The sequence below is a fragment of the Oncorhynchus mykiss genome, chromosome 9 (genome assembly GCF_057628025.1).
Source record: "Oncorhynchus mykiss isolate SJ-2025 chromosome 9, ASM5762802v1, whole genome shotgun sequence".
Taxonomy (NCBI): domain Eukaryota; kingdom Metazoa; phylum Chordata; class Actinopteri; order Salmoniformes; family Salmonidae; genus Oncorhynchus; species Oncorhynchus mykiss.
Window position 1 is genome coordinate 67807336 of NC_143030.1, and position 16018 is coordinate 67823353.

Below are 16018 nucleotides of genomic sequence, written 5' to 3' on the forward strand. Positions count from 1 at the left end.
CCCAAGCATACTTCCAAAGTTGTGGCAAAATGGCTTAAGGACAACAAAGTCAAGGTATTGGAGTGGTCATCACAAAGCCCGACCTCAATCCCATAGAAAATGGACAGAACTGAAAAAGCGTGCGAGCAAGGAGGCCTACAAACCTGACTCAGTTACACCAGCTCTGTCAGGAGGATGCACCTTAATTCACCCAACTTATTGTGGGAAGCTTGTGGAAAGCTACCCGAAACGTTTGACCCAAGTTAAACAATTTAAAGGCAATGCTACCGAATACTAATTTCACAAATAATTTTTAGGATTAAATGTCAGTAATTGTGAAACTGAGTTAAAGTGTATTTGGCTAAGGTGTATGTAAACTTCCGACTTCAACTGAACGTGTGTGTATATGTACTGTATGTAATGTGTGTGTGTGTGTGTGTAGTTGTTGCCAGTTTTGAGAATGACATAAATATTAATTTTCACAGTCTGCTGCTTCGGTTTGTATGATGGTAATTTGCATATACTCCAGAATGTTATGAATGTGATCAGATGAATTGCAATTCATTGCAAAGTCCCCTTTCACAATGCAAAAGGGGAATCCCCCAAAAAAACATTTCCACTGCTATTTAGCCCTGCCACAAAAGGACCAGCTGACATGTCAGTGATTCTCTCGTTAACACAGGTGTGAGTGTTGACGAGGACAAGGCTGGAAATCACTCTGATTGACTTCGGATTACAGACTGGAAGCTTCAAAAGGAGGGTGGTGCTTGGAATCCATTGTTCTTCCTCTGTCAGACATGGTTACCTGCAAGGAAACACATGCTGTCATCATTGCTTTACACAAAAAGGGCTTCACAGGCAAGGAGATTGCTGCCAGTAAGATTGCACCTGAGTCTTCCATTTATCGGATCATCAAGACCTTCAAGGAGAGCGGTTCAATTGTTGTGAAAAAGGCTTCAGGGCGCCCAAGAAAGTCTAGCAAGCGACAGGACCGTCTCCTCTAGTTGATTCAGCTGCAGGATCGGGGTACCACCAGTACAGAGCTTGCTCAGGAATGGCAGCAGGCAGGTGTGAGTGCATTTGCACGCACAGTGAGGGGAAGACCTTTGGAGGATGGCCTGGTGTCAAAAGGCTTCCGCATACATACACACAAAGAACACAATACCCCATAAAGGCTTCCGCATACATAGATTTGGTTTGCTCCTAGCAGAACTTGGCTATGCGACGTGAACATCTGTGTTCGCATACTCCCTTAAAATACATTTGCTTGTCCCTCTTGAGACGCCATAGCCTGTACACACATCTGTAATAAATGTTGACTTTTTGCAGAGGTCCTAGTCAATTAATTGTACATCTAATAAAGATGTTTGGTGTAGTATTTCTTGCAATGTGCATGAAAACAACCAGTTGTCTGTCGTTGTATGACAAACACTTAATTGAAGGATCCCTACTGTTGACCAACCACTGACGAAGGGGGCGTAGACTTCGGCTTGCCTCGAGAATGTTGTGTGCTCGAACTGCTTGGGAAAACAATGGCCAAACACCAAAATGAACAAAAACGTAAACATTTTGTTATACTATACAATGCATTCGGAAAGTATTCAGACCCCTTGACTTTTTCCACATTTTGTTATGTTACAGCCTTATTCTAAAATGTATAAAATGTTAATACTTCAATCTACACACAATACCCCATAAAAAAGCGAAAACAGGTTTTTAGACATTTTTGCAAATGTAATACAACTAAAAACACCTTTTATTTTCTATGAGACTCAAAATATTGATCTCGGGTGCATCCTGTTTCCATTGATCATCCATGAGATGTTTCTACAACTTGATTGGAGTCCACCTGTGGTAAATTCAATTGATTGGACAGGATTTGGAAAGGCACACACCTGTCAATATATACGGTCCCACAGTTGACAGTGCATGTCAGAGCAAAAACCAAGCCATGAGGTCGATGGAATTGTCCATAGAGCTCCGAGACAGAGTTGTCGGTACACAGATCTAGGGAAGAGTACCAAAAATGTATGCAGCATTGAAGGGCCTCAAGAACACAGTGGCCTCCATCATTCTTAAATGGAAGAAGTTTGGAACCACCAAGACTCTTCCTAGAGCTGGCTGCCTGGCCAAACCTGAGCAATCGGTGACCAAGAACCCGATGGTCACTCTGACAGAGCTCCCGAGTTCCTCTGTGGAGATGGGAAAACATTCCAGAAGGACAACAATCTCTGCTGCATTCTACCAATCATGCCTTTCTGGTAGAGTGTCCAGACGGAAGCCACTCCTTAGCAAAAAGCACATGACAGCCTCCTTGAAGTTTGCAAAAGATACCTAAAAGACCCTTTAGTCAAAGATTATCTAGTCTAATGAAACAAAGATTGAACTCTTTGGCCTGAATTCCAAGCTTCATGTCTGGAGGAAGAATGGTAGTGGCAACAACTTTTACTTCATTCCTAAAGAAAATAATGTACTTTTTACTCCATACGTTTTCCCTGACACCCAAAAATACTTGTTCATTTGACAGGAAAATGGTCCAATTCACGCACTTATCAAGTGAACATCCCTACTGCCTCTGATCTGGCATACTCACTAAATACACGTTTCATTTGGTAAATGATGTCTGAGTGTTGGAGTGTGCCCTTGTCTATCTGTAAAAAAAGATTTATACTTTTACTGTTGATGCTTAAGTATATTTTAGCAATTATGTGTAATTTTGATACAGAAGTATATTTAAAACCAAATACTTTTAGACTTTTCCTCAATTAGTGTTTTACTAGGTGATTTTCACTTGAGTCATTTTCTATTAAGATATCTTTCCTTTTACTCTGACAATTGGGTACCTTTTCCACCACTGAAGAGTGGCTTCGGGACAAGTCTCTGAATGTCCTTGAGTGGCCCAGCCAGAGCTTGGACTTGAACCTGAGCGAATATCTCTGGAGAGACCTGAAAATAGTGCAGTGACGCTCCCCATCCAACCTGACAGATCTTGAGAGGCTCTGCAGAGAAGAATGGGAGAAACTCCCCAAATACAGGTGTTCCAAGCTTGTAGTGTCATAGGTGCTTCAACAAAGTAATGAGTAAAGGGTCTGAATACTTATGTAAATGTTTTTCTGTTTTAAATTTTTTATTCATTTGCTGAAATGTCTAACCTTTTTTTGCTTTGCCATTATGGGTTATTGTGTGTTGACTGAGGAAAAACAATAATTGAATCAATTTTAGAGTAAGGCTGTAACGTAACAAAATGTGGAGAAAGTCAAGTGGACTGAATACTGGGAACCATACAGTAATCTTATACACACACACACAGAGAGGTTGAGATGGAGGTTATATAAGAGTTAGGTGTGCTCTAGCAGGACAGGCTGTTCAGATTAAAGCCAGTCAGTCGGGGGAGGGGGTTTGTGTCTGATCCAGTGCTGTTGGCAGCATGGTCTTGCATTTTTATCAGTATTTTCTTAATGGGGATGGAGGGGCATCAAACCTTATTATGCTGATCATACTGCCTAACAAACCGTTGTGTGTCACCTCAAGAGGCTCCAGTCCAGTCATCTCGATGTGAGACAGCTGTAGTCAGTGAGAGGAAATCTAACTCCTTTCATTCAATATAGGTCTAGCTCTCCCGCTGAAGGGTCACAAGTTGGAACGTGGGACGTTTGTGTTCACGTGATTGTGTGTCTAGGCTACTGCGGGTGTGGTAGTGTGTGATGGCGCCTTGGTCATGTGTGGTATGCGTTGAAACAAGTGTGCGTAAGCAGGTGCCACGTGGTAGTGAATGTATTAAGCTTGAGTGAGGGGCGCAGAGGGGCCGTGTGTGTTCACAGCTGCCCGGGGGGCTCCGGATGTGAGTGGTGTGTGTCGCTCAGGCCACGGTAGCTGTTCTTTCTCTAAACCCACCACTAATTCTCTTGACGTGAGAGTGCACGTCTGGACACACGCACAGAGCACACATACTCAAACACGACATACACAAACCAGTGGAGGCTTCTCAGAGGAGGAAGGGGAAGACAATCCTCAGTGAATTTCAGAAAAATTTTAATTAAAAAAAACAAACATTTCAGGGCCTCCCGGGTGGCGCAGTGGTTAAGAGCACTGTACTGCAGTGCCAGCTGTGCCATCAGAGACTCTGGGTTCGCGGTGTTTCCTCCGACACATTGGTGCGGCTGGCTTCCGGGTTGGATGCGCGCTGCGTAAAGAAGCAGTGCGGCTTGGTTGGGTTGTGTATCGGAGGACGCATGACTTTCAACCTTCGTCTCTCCCGAGCCCGTACGGGAGTTGTAGCGATGAGACAAGATAGTAGCTACTACAACAATTGGATACCACGAAATTGGGGAGAAAAAGGGGTAAAAATTCAACAAACCAAAAATATATATATATATATTTCAAACATTATCCTTTTACATAAAACTGTACTAAATATACTCACGTCACCAAATAATTGATTAAAACACACTGTTTTGCAATGAAGGTCTACAGTAGCCTCAACAGCACTCGGTAGGGAGGCACCATGGTGTAGCCGGAGGACCGCTAGCTTCCGTCCTCTGGGTACATTTGATTTATTTACAAAACCTAGGAGACACATGGTTCTCACCCCTTTCCATAGACTTACTCAGTAATTATGACAACTTTTGGAAGACATCCTACAACCTATCAGAGCTCTTGCATCATGAACTGACATTTTTTCCACCCAGTCAAAGGATCAGATAATGAATCTAGTACTGAAAACATAAGCTACAGCTAACTAGCACTGTAGTACATTAAATGTGGTGAGTAGTTGTCTCAAAGAGAGAGAAAGGCAATAGTTGAACAAATTCATTTCTTCAAAAGTTAAGGAGAAGCAAAAGATTTCTCAACCAAAAAAAGTTTAACATACTTAAACTAGCTAGCTGCATCTGCTAACTAACTTACTCAGAGGGATGCTATGACTATTCAACACAACACTGGAACTCTTCCAAGTCAAAGTAATCTACCAGAAGATGGTTAGGCCTATCATTAGCATCAATATTTTTTTTTCCTATTCCTTAATTGTTTGAAACCTGGACTTCATATTGTGAGGCATGTCTTAGGCCTTACTTAAAAGTAGCATAAAGCCAAAATCCCACCACAGAAACGTGGAGGCAATTATTTGTATAAAATCTTACTCGTATGCTTTCTCCTGTTCTATTGATTAACTTTCAATTGTCTAGCAGTCAAAGGCATTATCGTAGTCAAAATAGCAACCCATGATAGTTGTTGCATATTTAAATCCTCCCCTATTTCTAACGGATATTTCTGTCCACTGTTGCCAACTAATTTTCAGGGGAAGTTACTAGAGGCAGGTCGATTTGATGATAAATGACGTGATGTCATTGCGTGATGACGTCATTACGTAATGTAAAACTGCGTCATTACGTAGAAAACACAATAACGTTACTTAAATTGACTGGTCATCTCAGTGTAAAAAATATAATTTTACATTTGTTAGTTTAGATTTGTTTGTTTATTTGTAAAAGTAATTTCAACACACTTTTTATGATCAGATATTTTTTTAAACAACACATTGAATTATTATTGAACAATTACACATTATTGAACAATTACATTTGATTTTCTTTTTAACTAGTAAACCTACACATTCTGATCAATTATAGTTTTAAGCATTGGTAGTTAACATGCTACCTAACTGATCAACAATTATAAGTACAAGCTAATAACAAGGTATATATGCTATCTTATTGAACAAGCAACTTAACTCAAATAATGTGCTGCTTGGCTGGCTAGCTGATCAATGGTTTCCTCCAGATACTGCCACTAGAGAAGAGGATGGAGTGGCCTTTAACCTGTATGCTGCTGTGGTGCCAAGCTGCTATCAAACTTCACTTGGTAGTTTATGCTGGTAACAGGTATCACCAGCCAGCTTTAGTCCATACTGCACCAGGAGTATGGAGTTGAGTGTGCAGTGACTTTGTATTTCTTAACTTTGACTTACCACACTTATTTGGCTGAACAGCAATTCAACCTCCGCATTTGAGTGTGGCAAGGAGAGGGCATTGAGTGCAGCTTTGCACAGTTCTTCAGGTGGATTTAACCCGGAAGAGTGTTTGTAGTTAGTCAATTCACTCCAAAACTCAACTCTATTTTTAGTTGAGTCCCACCTAAACAGATGGATGTTTCTCTATTGGGAAACAATTTAATCATTTGTTTGGGGCTGGTACCCCAGTAGCTCAGCTACTTTGATAATTTCAGTGGTGCCTTTATTGTGCTTTAGCCATGTTCAGTGTTAAGGAAACGCTATGTTTCACAAGGCTTCTAGGTTGTCTGGGGGCCTTTGTTGCAGCTCCTTGCTTAAAGCAACAATGTAGTTGATGATGCACTGTCTCCGAATGACCTTTTTCGTCCTCTGGTGCAAGACTGAGTTGGTACACCATGCTCTCGAAAAAGCACTCAAGATAAGGTGATGGACTGAGATGTCCATCAATGGTATCCTTCAGGACATTCATTTTTGCCGTAGGATTGACTACTCTGCTGCAAATTGATGTTGAGGTGTACCAGATTGTCCAAAAGCTTGACAGGATCTGTCTGTTCTCCCTCAAATGACTGCAAGCTGTATGTCGGACAGGGTTGATTTCCAGAATGTCAGGTAGACATAGTTGGTCTTGTACATGGCATGGAGCACATCCGCCATGTAGCAATGCTCACTGGCCTTGGTCAATTCAAAGTGGAGTTTCAGTTCTTCCCACTGGCTCAATTTACAAGTTACAGCGGGCTCATCGATAGTCAACCTGTGGCACACACTTTGGGGATCTGCAGGGTTTTCTGGCCACAATTAATGATGGCATAAACTGCTTTGTATGCCTTGTGCCATTTTGGGGAAATTGAAAACCAGTTGTAGGTTTCTCTGATTAAGTACTCAACACTCCTAGGGATGGTTTATTTGAATGCTGCACTGACAGCCAATTGTAAAGACTGGCACACATAGCGGATGAGTGTCAAATTGGGCAATGCACATTCTTCCTTTAAAATCTTGTGCACCCCAGTCATCACGGACGCATTATCAGTGCCAATACCCCGAAGATTATCTTTAAGGTTACACTTCTCAAGAAACTCAACTACCGCCTTTGCTATTGATCTGGCATCGCCCCCCTTCAATTCAACCAGCCCGAGAAATGTGGACACCACTTTTTTTTTTACCACTGAAATACTGAATCACCACACCCAGGTATTTCGAGACACTGACATCAGTGAACTCATCCAAAAGGAGACTGAACTTCTCATCCCCCACATGTGATGTTACCCTTTTGTGAAAATAAGGAGCCAGTACTCCCCTAATTATTTCTGTGCACTTGGTGCGGTGCATTTGGAAGTTTGTTGCTGCCACAGAATCTGAAAAGGCAGCTTTGCAAGCCATACCTAAATTGTCCCATGCTAGCAGCGAACAATGCTCCACAATGACAATTGCCATAGTAGCTTCTGCGATTTTGCAGTTATCCACTTTCTTAACCAACTGTGGTAATGTAGACTGCGTTGTGGGGTTGTACGGTTTTGATTTATTTGTATGCTTTGCTGTAGCACAATGTTTTTTGATGTCATACATTGTTGCAAGCATATCTGATTTGCAGTAAGCACAGTATGCCCAACAATCATCCCCAATTACTGGCTTCAGCCAACATTTAAATTCAGGTACAGACTCCCACTCTTTTCTGTACTTCTGGCTGTACAGTTTTGATTGAGACATGTTGATTGATGTTGTAAGTTCTGTTCAAGATCAAACATTCGTGACCAACTATATTCATTGGGTTTGTCTCGCTGAACGCATACTACTGCTGCTGCAGTCACCCAACAATGATTTGCAATTTGCTGATATTGTTGCTGCCTGTGCACGAGCTGAGCGCCTGTAAATAAAATGGTAATAGAACATTCATGATTTCTTTGACAAAGCCTCTGAGTATGTTCATATTTAGTCAGTTTTGTCTTTAAAAGGAAACTCTAGTATCACAGTTCTCCTCATCCCAGATCCAACAGGCTCATTTTTGTTGGCTCGGCCAAGCAACAGATATTTTCAGCAGCTTTAGTCCTGAAAGGAATGCAGCCAGCTGCCTGGACACCCAGCCCATGGTTGTCTTTTTGGCTACCTTTCTGAGCCTGTAGTTGTCTAAATATGCCATCTTATTTTACCTGTCTAAACCCACACAAACGCAGACATACAGTATCTTCTGAGCGGAGGTTCATTGTTATTTCGAGGAGACACATTTGAAAGCAGTACTCTTTTGATTTCTGACATGCTTGTGTTGTTACTTAGCACAATGCTATCTATGTACACTGAACAAAAATATAAACCCATCATGTAAAGTGTTGGTCCCATGTTTCATGAGCTGAAATAAAAAATCCCTGAAATGTTCCATATGCACAAAAAGCTTATTTATCTCTGTTGTGCAATAATGTATTTACATCCCCGCTCGTGAGCATTTCTCCTTTGCCAAGATAATCCATCCACCTGTCAGGTGTGGCATAGCTGATTAAACAGCATGGTCATTACACAGCTGCACCTTGTGCTGGGGACAATAAAGGGCCACTTTAAAATGTGCAGATTTGTCCCACAACACAATGCCACAGATGTCTCAAGTTTTGAGGGAGCATTCAATTGTCATGCTGACTGCCTGAATGTCTACCAGAGTTGTTGCCAGAGAATGGAATGTTCATTTCTCTACCATAAGCTGCATCCAACATGGTTTTAGAGAATTTGGCAGTATGTCCAACTGGCCTCAAAACAGCAGGCCACCTGTAATCAGCCAGCCCAGAACCTCCACATCCGGCTTCTTCACATGTGGGATCATCGGGGAGGGGGTGGGGGGGGATCATTTCGGGAGTGGGATCATCTGGGGAGTGGAGGCCATAGATTAGGGCCTTATGAATTTATTTAAATTGACTGATTTCCTTATATGAACGTCTATGAACTATAACTCAATTGTTTCATGTTGTATTTATATTTTTGTTCAGTATGTTTTATTTACAGAGAGAAAGAGAGAGCAGAAGAAATATTCCGACCAAACTTGATTAATATACCACCATAACAATGTTTATGATGAATGGAACAAGGCCTTTTAAGTTGCATTTGAAACTCCCATCCAACAGCCAGAGACATGCTCCGTCTAAAAATATGAAAGCACACTTAACTTAATTGTGCCTATTACAGTTAACAAGGGCCATTCTCTGGGTGTTGACTAGAGGTCCTAAGGAAGGGAAGGGAGGAGCATCGGAGAGGCGAGGACTCTGTCTGACTGGCAGACTGAGAGCTGAAAGAGGCCCCTGGTTTAATCTCCACCCTGCCTGCCTGTCTGCCTGCCGAGGGAGCGTCAGATGGCTCTGACAGAGAGACCAGCCCAGCTCACTGAGCCCAGGCAACAATTAGAGCTCCAGATTAAGGGGGCTTTGGACTACTGAAAGCTGTTCATATTCTCTTCCTTCTTCTTATGGGTCCTCTCTATACTGGGATTCCTTCCTCCCCCCAGCTTAATGGCACTGGCAAGAACATATCTACGTTTTGTGGATAGCTTGAGTAGACATCCTGCATGTTTGTCATGTATTTGATATCTGTGTATGGAACACTGCCTACAGGTGTATTTATTGACTTGTTAACATAGTAAGAACATGGTTCAACCTGAGTGACTGGGAACTTGTGGGAAAACACTTGTGTTGTTTTTCTTGTGTGTACTGTATTTGTGCCTGCTTACTTGCAGCCCCCACTACACGCGCGTGCGCACACCTCCAGTCCCAAGCAGAGCACACGGAGACAATGACAGGAAATACATTAGCAGGACTTCCATTGTATCTCCCCATACGTCCTCATTTCCTGTATAGGAGTCATAGCGGGTAGTGGTGGTGCTGGAGAGGGGTAACTCCTGCGGCTCTCCTCATCTCCCTGGGCCAAGGAGGCCACCCCTTGGAGGTGCTAGAGGAGGGGGAGATCTGTCTGTCTGTCTGGCTCCAGGCAGAGGGGGCCTAATCCAGCTAATTTCTGGTGCATGTCTGGCTGCTTGTATGGCTGGCTGTGTGGTTGACTGGCTGGCTTGCTGGCTGGCTGGCTTACTGACTGGCTGTCTCTCAAGCTCTAGTCACAAGACCTCTGTGTACTTCGACATTGAACTTTGTCTGCTGCTTCTATCCCCTGTAATGGTGTAAACAATGGCTTGGGGACTACGTGGCTGTCTATCCTGCCATCAGGTAGGATGGTAGCATTATACTGTGACCTGCCATCAGGTAGGTGTGTAGCATTATACTGTGACCTTATACTGTGACCTGTCTCTTATCTCAGCCAGACCACTGCCCTGGCTGTGTGTTGATGGATGTGTGGAGCTTTATACTGTGACCTGTCTCTCTGTAGGCCTACCTAACCTCCCCAGGGCTCCAGGCTAACCCTTACCCTACCTAACCTCTTCCTCATTTCAGATTGTCAATGACGTGTACGCAGAGGTACTTGAAGCTTTTCACCTTCTCCACTGCCTTCTCCACTGCATCCCTCTGCTGTCTCCTAATGTTCACAATCAGCTCCTTTTTGTTTTGTTGACACGGGAGAGGTTGTTTTCCTGGCACAACTCCACCAGTGCCCTTACCTGCTCCCTGTAGTCTCGTCATTGTTGGTAATCAGGCTTACCACTTTTGTTGTCTGCGAACTTGATTATTGAGTTTGAGGTGTGCGTGGCCATGCAGTCATGGGTGAACAGGGCTGTAGAGAGGGATGAGCACATACCCTTGTGGGGCCCCTGTGTTGAGGATCAGCGTAGTGGTGTTGCCTACCTTCACCACCTGGGGGCGACATGTCAGGAAGTCCAGGACCCAATTGCAGAGGGTGGTGTTCAGACCAAGGGCCCGAGCTTAATGATGAGCTTAGAGGGAACTATGGTGTTGAATGCTGAGCTGTAGTCAATGAACAGCAGTGTGATGGCGATTGCGTCATCTGTGGATCTGTTGGGGCGGTTTGCAACTTACAGTGGGTTGTGTCTGGTTCGCGAGACTACTCTGTACCTGAGCCCGACTACTGACCAGGTAGATTGGTACATCCGCTGTACTGACCCTCACACCCATCTCTCCCCAGGTGTGCCACCACTCGGACTGCCAGGACCTGAACAACAAGAGCCCACTTAATTTGTGTGAGTCATGTGACTCCCGCTGCCACCTGGAAGACACAGACAACATGCACTTTGACCGACACCCCCGCTTTGACCTGCAACCCCAAGGTACACCACATTTCCAATTCACACATGCGTATTAATACACACTTGTACATGTGTGAAATGGAACAAATAATGTGTAAGCACCCACCAAATTATTATTATTATTATTATTATTATATGCATGAAAAGTAACACTAGCACATCTTCCTGTTCCACCACTGACTTCCCTCCACCTGTGATTTTTATTTTAAACTGGTGTTCATAACCTTAAGATATGAGACTGTCTGTCATGCAATTATAGATTCTAGGCTCATTGAACTGTTAGTCGTGACAGCTAGACTGACTCATTCTTTCTGCGTCATCCATCGTGACTGTCTTACACATTTAGAAGAGTTGATCAACTTTTGTCATGCTACATTAAACTGGAAGTACCTGTGTTATTAAGGAAAGTGTTATAAAATAATATTATTAATGATCTAATATTCTGTGTAACCCCCGTGTAAGGTTCCATCCTGGCCCGGAATGTGTCGACGCGCTCCTGTCCCCCCCCCACCAGCCCCCCCTCTGACCTGGAGGAGGAGGATGAAGGGGCCAACAACCAAGGGTATGTCAATCCTCGTTATGCGAAAATGTATTACATCTGTCTGTCTGCATGGCGCTTGTCACTTCGATTTAAAATACAAAATGTAAACTAGATCAGCGAGGAGTGTCCTCTTTGACTGCACTGCTCTATTTATATACAATAGTTGTAGTTATGCTTCAGTTAGTGTTGACCTGTTGTTCCATAGGTCAGGGATCATCAGCTAGATTCAGCCACGGGATGATATTTTCTTGAGCGGATGGTCAGGGGGCCGGAACATGTTTACAAAACATTTGTAGACTATAATTTACTTCAGGAAGCCCAAACAGATATAATGTTTGACTAAAGCATAATCATTTCAAACCTTGCTTACATTTGTATACGTTCACATATATCTATATTTTATACCTGGGAGTACTTTAGAACTTGATTTCCAAAATGAAAATCCCTTGGAGCTGATTTGCTGAGAGGAACTAGTGGGACAAATTTGGCCCGAGGGCCACCAGTTAGTTGGTGAGACCTGCCATAGATGTTCAATTACACTATGTGCATAGGATATTATTTTTATTTCAGGGAGCGTAAAACTGGGGGTCTGAAGTTGGTGAAGAAGAAACCACGGCGACGGCACACAGATGTGAGTATTGATACAGCCAGGTAGGGGTGTGACACACATGCCCCTTAAGAAACCACATCTCTTCACCTTAGTTCCTAATAGTATTGGGACAAGTCTATGTTGGTTAGGACATACCTGTCTTATTGTATGTGGTGGAAAGTTAGATTGTATGATGATCACAGTGCCAACATGGCTACAGGCTTCAAGCTGTTAAGTTATACCACTGAAAATGGCAGCCATTATCAGCAGAGGCCAGGGACCCAGGTTAGGGAGTGATATATAATGGTGTCCAATGGTCCATCCCTGAGTGTTCCTGGCCAGTCAGTCTGCCTGGTAAAGTGCCTCCCTGTGGATCTAATGAGAGAGAAATCACTATAGGAGCTCTGGCCTTCTCAGTTTTACAGCCATTATCTTCTATTGTCTGTCGCCCCCTGCAGGACCCCAGAAAGGAGTGCTTCAGCCTCAAGTTTGATCTGAACGTGGACATTGACACAGAGATCGTCCCCGCTGTGAAAAAGAAGACCCTGAGGTGAGTTAGAAGAATTGGTAGTGGGCTGAATAAATAGGGATGATTGTGACCGATTTCTGTCTTTTTCTATTTAAGGTCTGGTCTGAGTTTGTCCAAGGCATGGGACAAAGTCATAGTATATAATAATGTTCCATTTGATTATTTGGATAGGACCCACTGCATTAGTGTTGCATAAACATATGGTGTGAATGGTCTCTGTTGACTCTGTCCTGTGCTTACATAACTGTATTGGGTGTTCTGTGTTAATTCTGTTCCCTCTGTCCTGTGTGTTCCACTATTCCAGGGAGGTGCTGGGCCCTGTGTTTGAACGAAAAGGTATTGAGTTATCCCGGGTAGATCTGTTCCTAGACCAGTCCAACACTCCGCTGTCCCTCAACTTTGAGGCCTACCGCTTCGGGGGCCACTATCTCAAGGTCAAAGGTAAGAGTCAACTGCATCAGAGGACCAGTCAGAACATTTTCCTCAAGCTTCACAATTAATAGAATAAAATAACTCTGTGGAAGTATGGGTGTTTTTAATTCTAACTTTTGATTACTGCCCTGCACTGAAAACTACATTTTAAGGGTTGACAAAATATGAAACAAACACCAATCTAATGACTTTGCATTTATTATAGAGTATTTGGCTCCTCTTTGTACCCCCTAGCATAAAAAAATCAGCTTTTGCTTTGTCAGAGTAGAAAAGCATGCACACTTTACACATTTGTTTTGGGATCTACCCCTGTAAACGTAATTTACCTGGTAAGGCACGAGTAGAAAAGGAGTCTGATTTCATACAATTACCTTTTCATTCACTTTCCCTCTCCACGACGCCTCTCCTTGATTTACCTTTGCCCTTTTTCAAAAGGAAGTGAGAGAGGACACGTGAGTTGAGCAAATCCAATTGAGAAAAGGCCTATATCTGTAGCAGCAGCCTTTGGATCAAAGACCCATACACGGGTTAGATGCCCCGCCCCCCTTTCGGAAAAGCTGACCACGACTCCATTTTGTTGATCCCTGCCTACAGACAGAAACTAAAACAAGAGGCTCCCACGCTGAGGTCTGTCCAACGCTGGTCCGACCAAGCTGACTCCACACTCCAAGACTGCTTCCATCACGTGGACTGGGAGATGTTTCGTATTGCGTCAGATAACAACATTGACGAATACGCTGATTCGGTGTGCGAGTTCATTAGAACGTGCGTTGAAGATGTCGTTCCCATAGCAACGATTAAAACATTCCCTAACCAGAAACCGTGGATTGATGGCAGCATTCGTGTGAAACTGAAAGCGCGAACCACTGCTTTTAATCAGGGCAAGGTGTCTGGTAACATGACCGAATACAAACAGTGCAGCTATTCCCTCCGCAAGGCTATCAAACAAGCTAAGCGCCAGTACAGAGACAAAGTAGAATCTCAATTCAACGGCTCAGACACAAGAGGCATGTGGCAGGGTCTACAGTCAATCACGGACTACAGGAAGAAATCCAGCCCAGTCACGGACCAGGATGTCTTGCTCCCAGGCAGACTAAATAACTTTTTTGCCCGCTTTGAGGACAATACATTGCCACTGACACGGCTTGCAACAAAAACATGCGGTCTCTCCTTCACTGCAGCCGAGGTGAGTAAAGACATTTAAACGTGTTAACCCTCGCAAGGCTGCAGGCCCAGACGGCATCCCCAGCCGCGCCCTCAGAGCATGCGCAGACCAGCTGGCCGGTGTGTTTACGGACATATTCAATCAATCCCTATACCAGTCTGCTGTTCCCACATGCTTCAAGAGGGCCACCATTGTTCCTGTTCCCAAGAAAGCTAAGGTAACTGAGCTAAACGACTACCGCCCCGTAGCACTCACATCCGTCATCATGAAGTGCTTTGAGAGACTAGTCAAGGACCATATCACCTCCACCCTACCTGACACCCTAGACCCACTCCAATTTGCTTACCGCCCAAATAGGTCCACAGACGATGCAATCTCAACCACACTGCACACTGCCCTAACCCATCTGGACAAGAGGAATACCTATGTGAGAATGCTGTTCATCGACTACAGCTCGGCATTCAACACCATAGTACCCTCCAAGCTCGTCATCAAGCTCGAGACCCTGGGTCTCGACCCCGCCCTGTGCAACTGGGTACTGGACTTCCTGACGGGCCGCCCCCAGGTGGTGAGGGTAGGCAACAACATCTCCTCCCCGCTGATCCTCAACACTGGGGCCCCACAAGGGTGCATTCTGAGCCCTCTCCTGTACTCCCTGTTCACCCACGACTGCGTGGCCACGCACGCCTCCAACTCAATCATCAAGTTTGCGGACGACACAACAGTGGTAGGCTTGATTACCAACAACGACGAGACGGCCTACAGGGAGGAGGTGAGGGCCCTCGGAGTGTGGTGTCAGGAAAATAACCTCACACTCAACGTCAACAAAACTAAGGAGATGATTGTGGACTTCAGGAAACAGCAGAGGGAACACCCCCCTATCCACATCGATGGAACAGTAGTGGAGAGGGTAGCAAGTTTTAAGTTCCTCGGCATACACATCACAGACAAACTGAATTGGTCCACTCACACAGACAGCATCGTGAAGAAGGCGCAGCAGCGCCTCTTCAACCTCAGGAGGCTGAAGAAATTCGGCTTGTCACCAAAAGCACTCACAAACTTCTACAGATGCACAATCGCGAGCATCTTGGCGGGCTGTATCACCGCCTGGTATGGCAACTGCACCGCCCTCAACCGTAAGGCTCTCCAGAGGGTAGTGAGGTCTGCACAACGCATCACCGGGGGCAAACTACCTGCCCTCCAGGACACCTACACCACCCGATGTCACAGGAAGGCCATAAAGATTATCAAGGACATCAACCACCCGAGCCACTGCCTGTTCACCCCGCTATCATCCAGAAGGCGAGGTCAGTACAGGTGCATCAAAGCTGGGACCGAGAGACTGAAAAACAGCTTCTATCCCAAGGCCATCAGACTGTTAAACAGCCACCACTAACACTGAGTGGCTGCTGCCAACACACTGACACTGACTCAACTCCAGCCACTTTAATAATGGGAATTGATGGGAAATGATGTAAATATATCACTAGCCACTTTAAACAATGCTACCTTATATAATGTTACTTACCCTACATTATTCATCTCATATGCATACGTATATACTGTACTCTATATCATCGACTGTATCCTTATG

General features: G+C 44.2%; 1 protein-coding gene across 6 annotated transcripts in view; it reads left to right on the plus strand.

The window, feature by feature from the left end:
* The window catches only part of LOC110532604 (pleckstrin homology domain-containing family G member 5), a 117885-nt gene that overhangs the window by 74528 nt on the left and 27339 nt on the right, over positions 1-16018 (plus strand). For all 6 annotated transcript variants that reach the window (XM_021616646.3, XM_021616644.3, XM_090185129.1 and 3 more), the window contains 5 exons: positions 11048-11189; positions 11631-11730; positions 12280-12340; positions 12757-12848; positions 13132-13268. In XM_021616646.3, the coding sequence (XP_021472321.3) occupies positions 11147-11189; positions 11631-11730; positions 12280-12340; positions 12757-12848; positions 13132-13268 (433 nt within the window). In that variant the 5' untranslated portion in view covers positions 11048-11146. The remainder of the gene's footprint in view (positions 1-11047; positions 11190-11630; positions 11731-12279; positions 12341-12756; positions 12849-13131; positions 13269-16018) is intronic.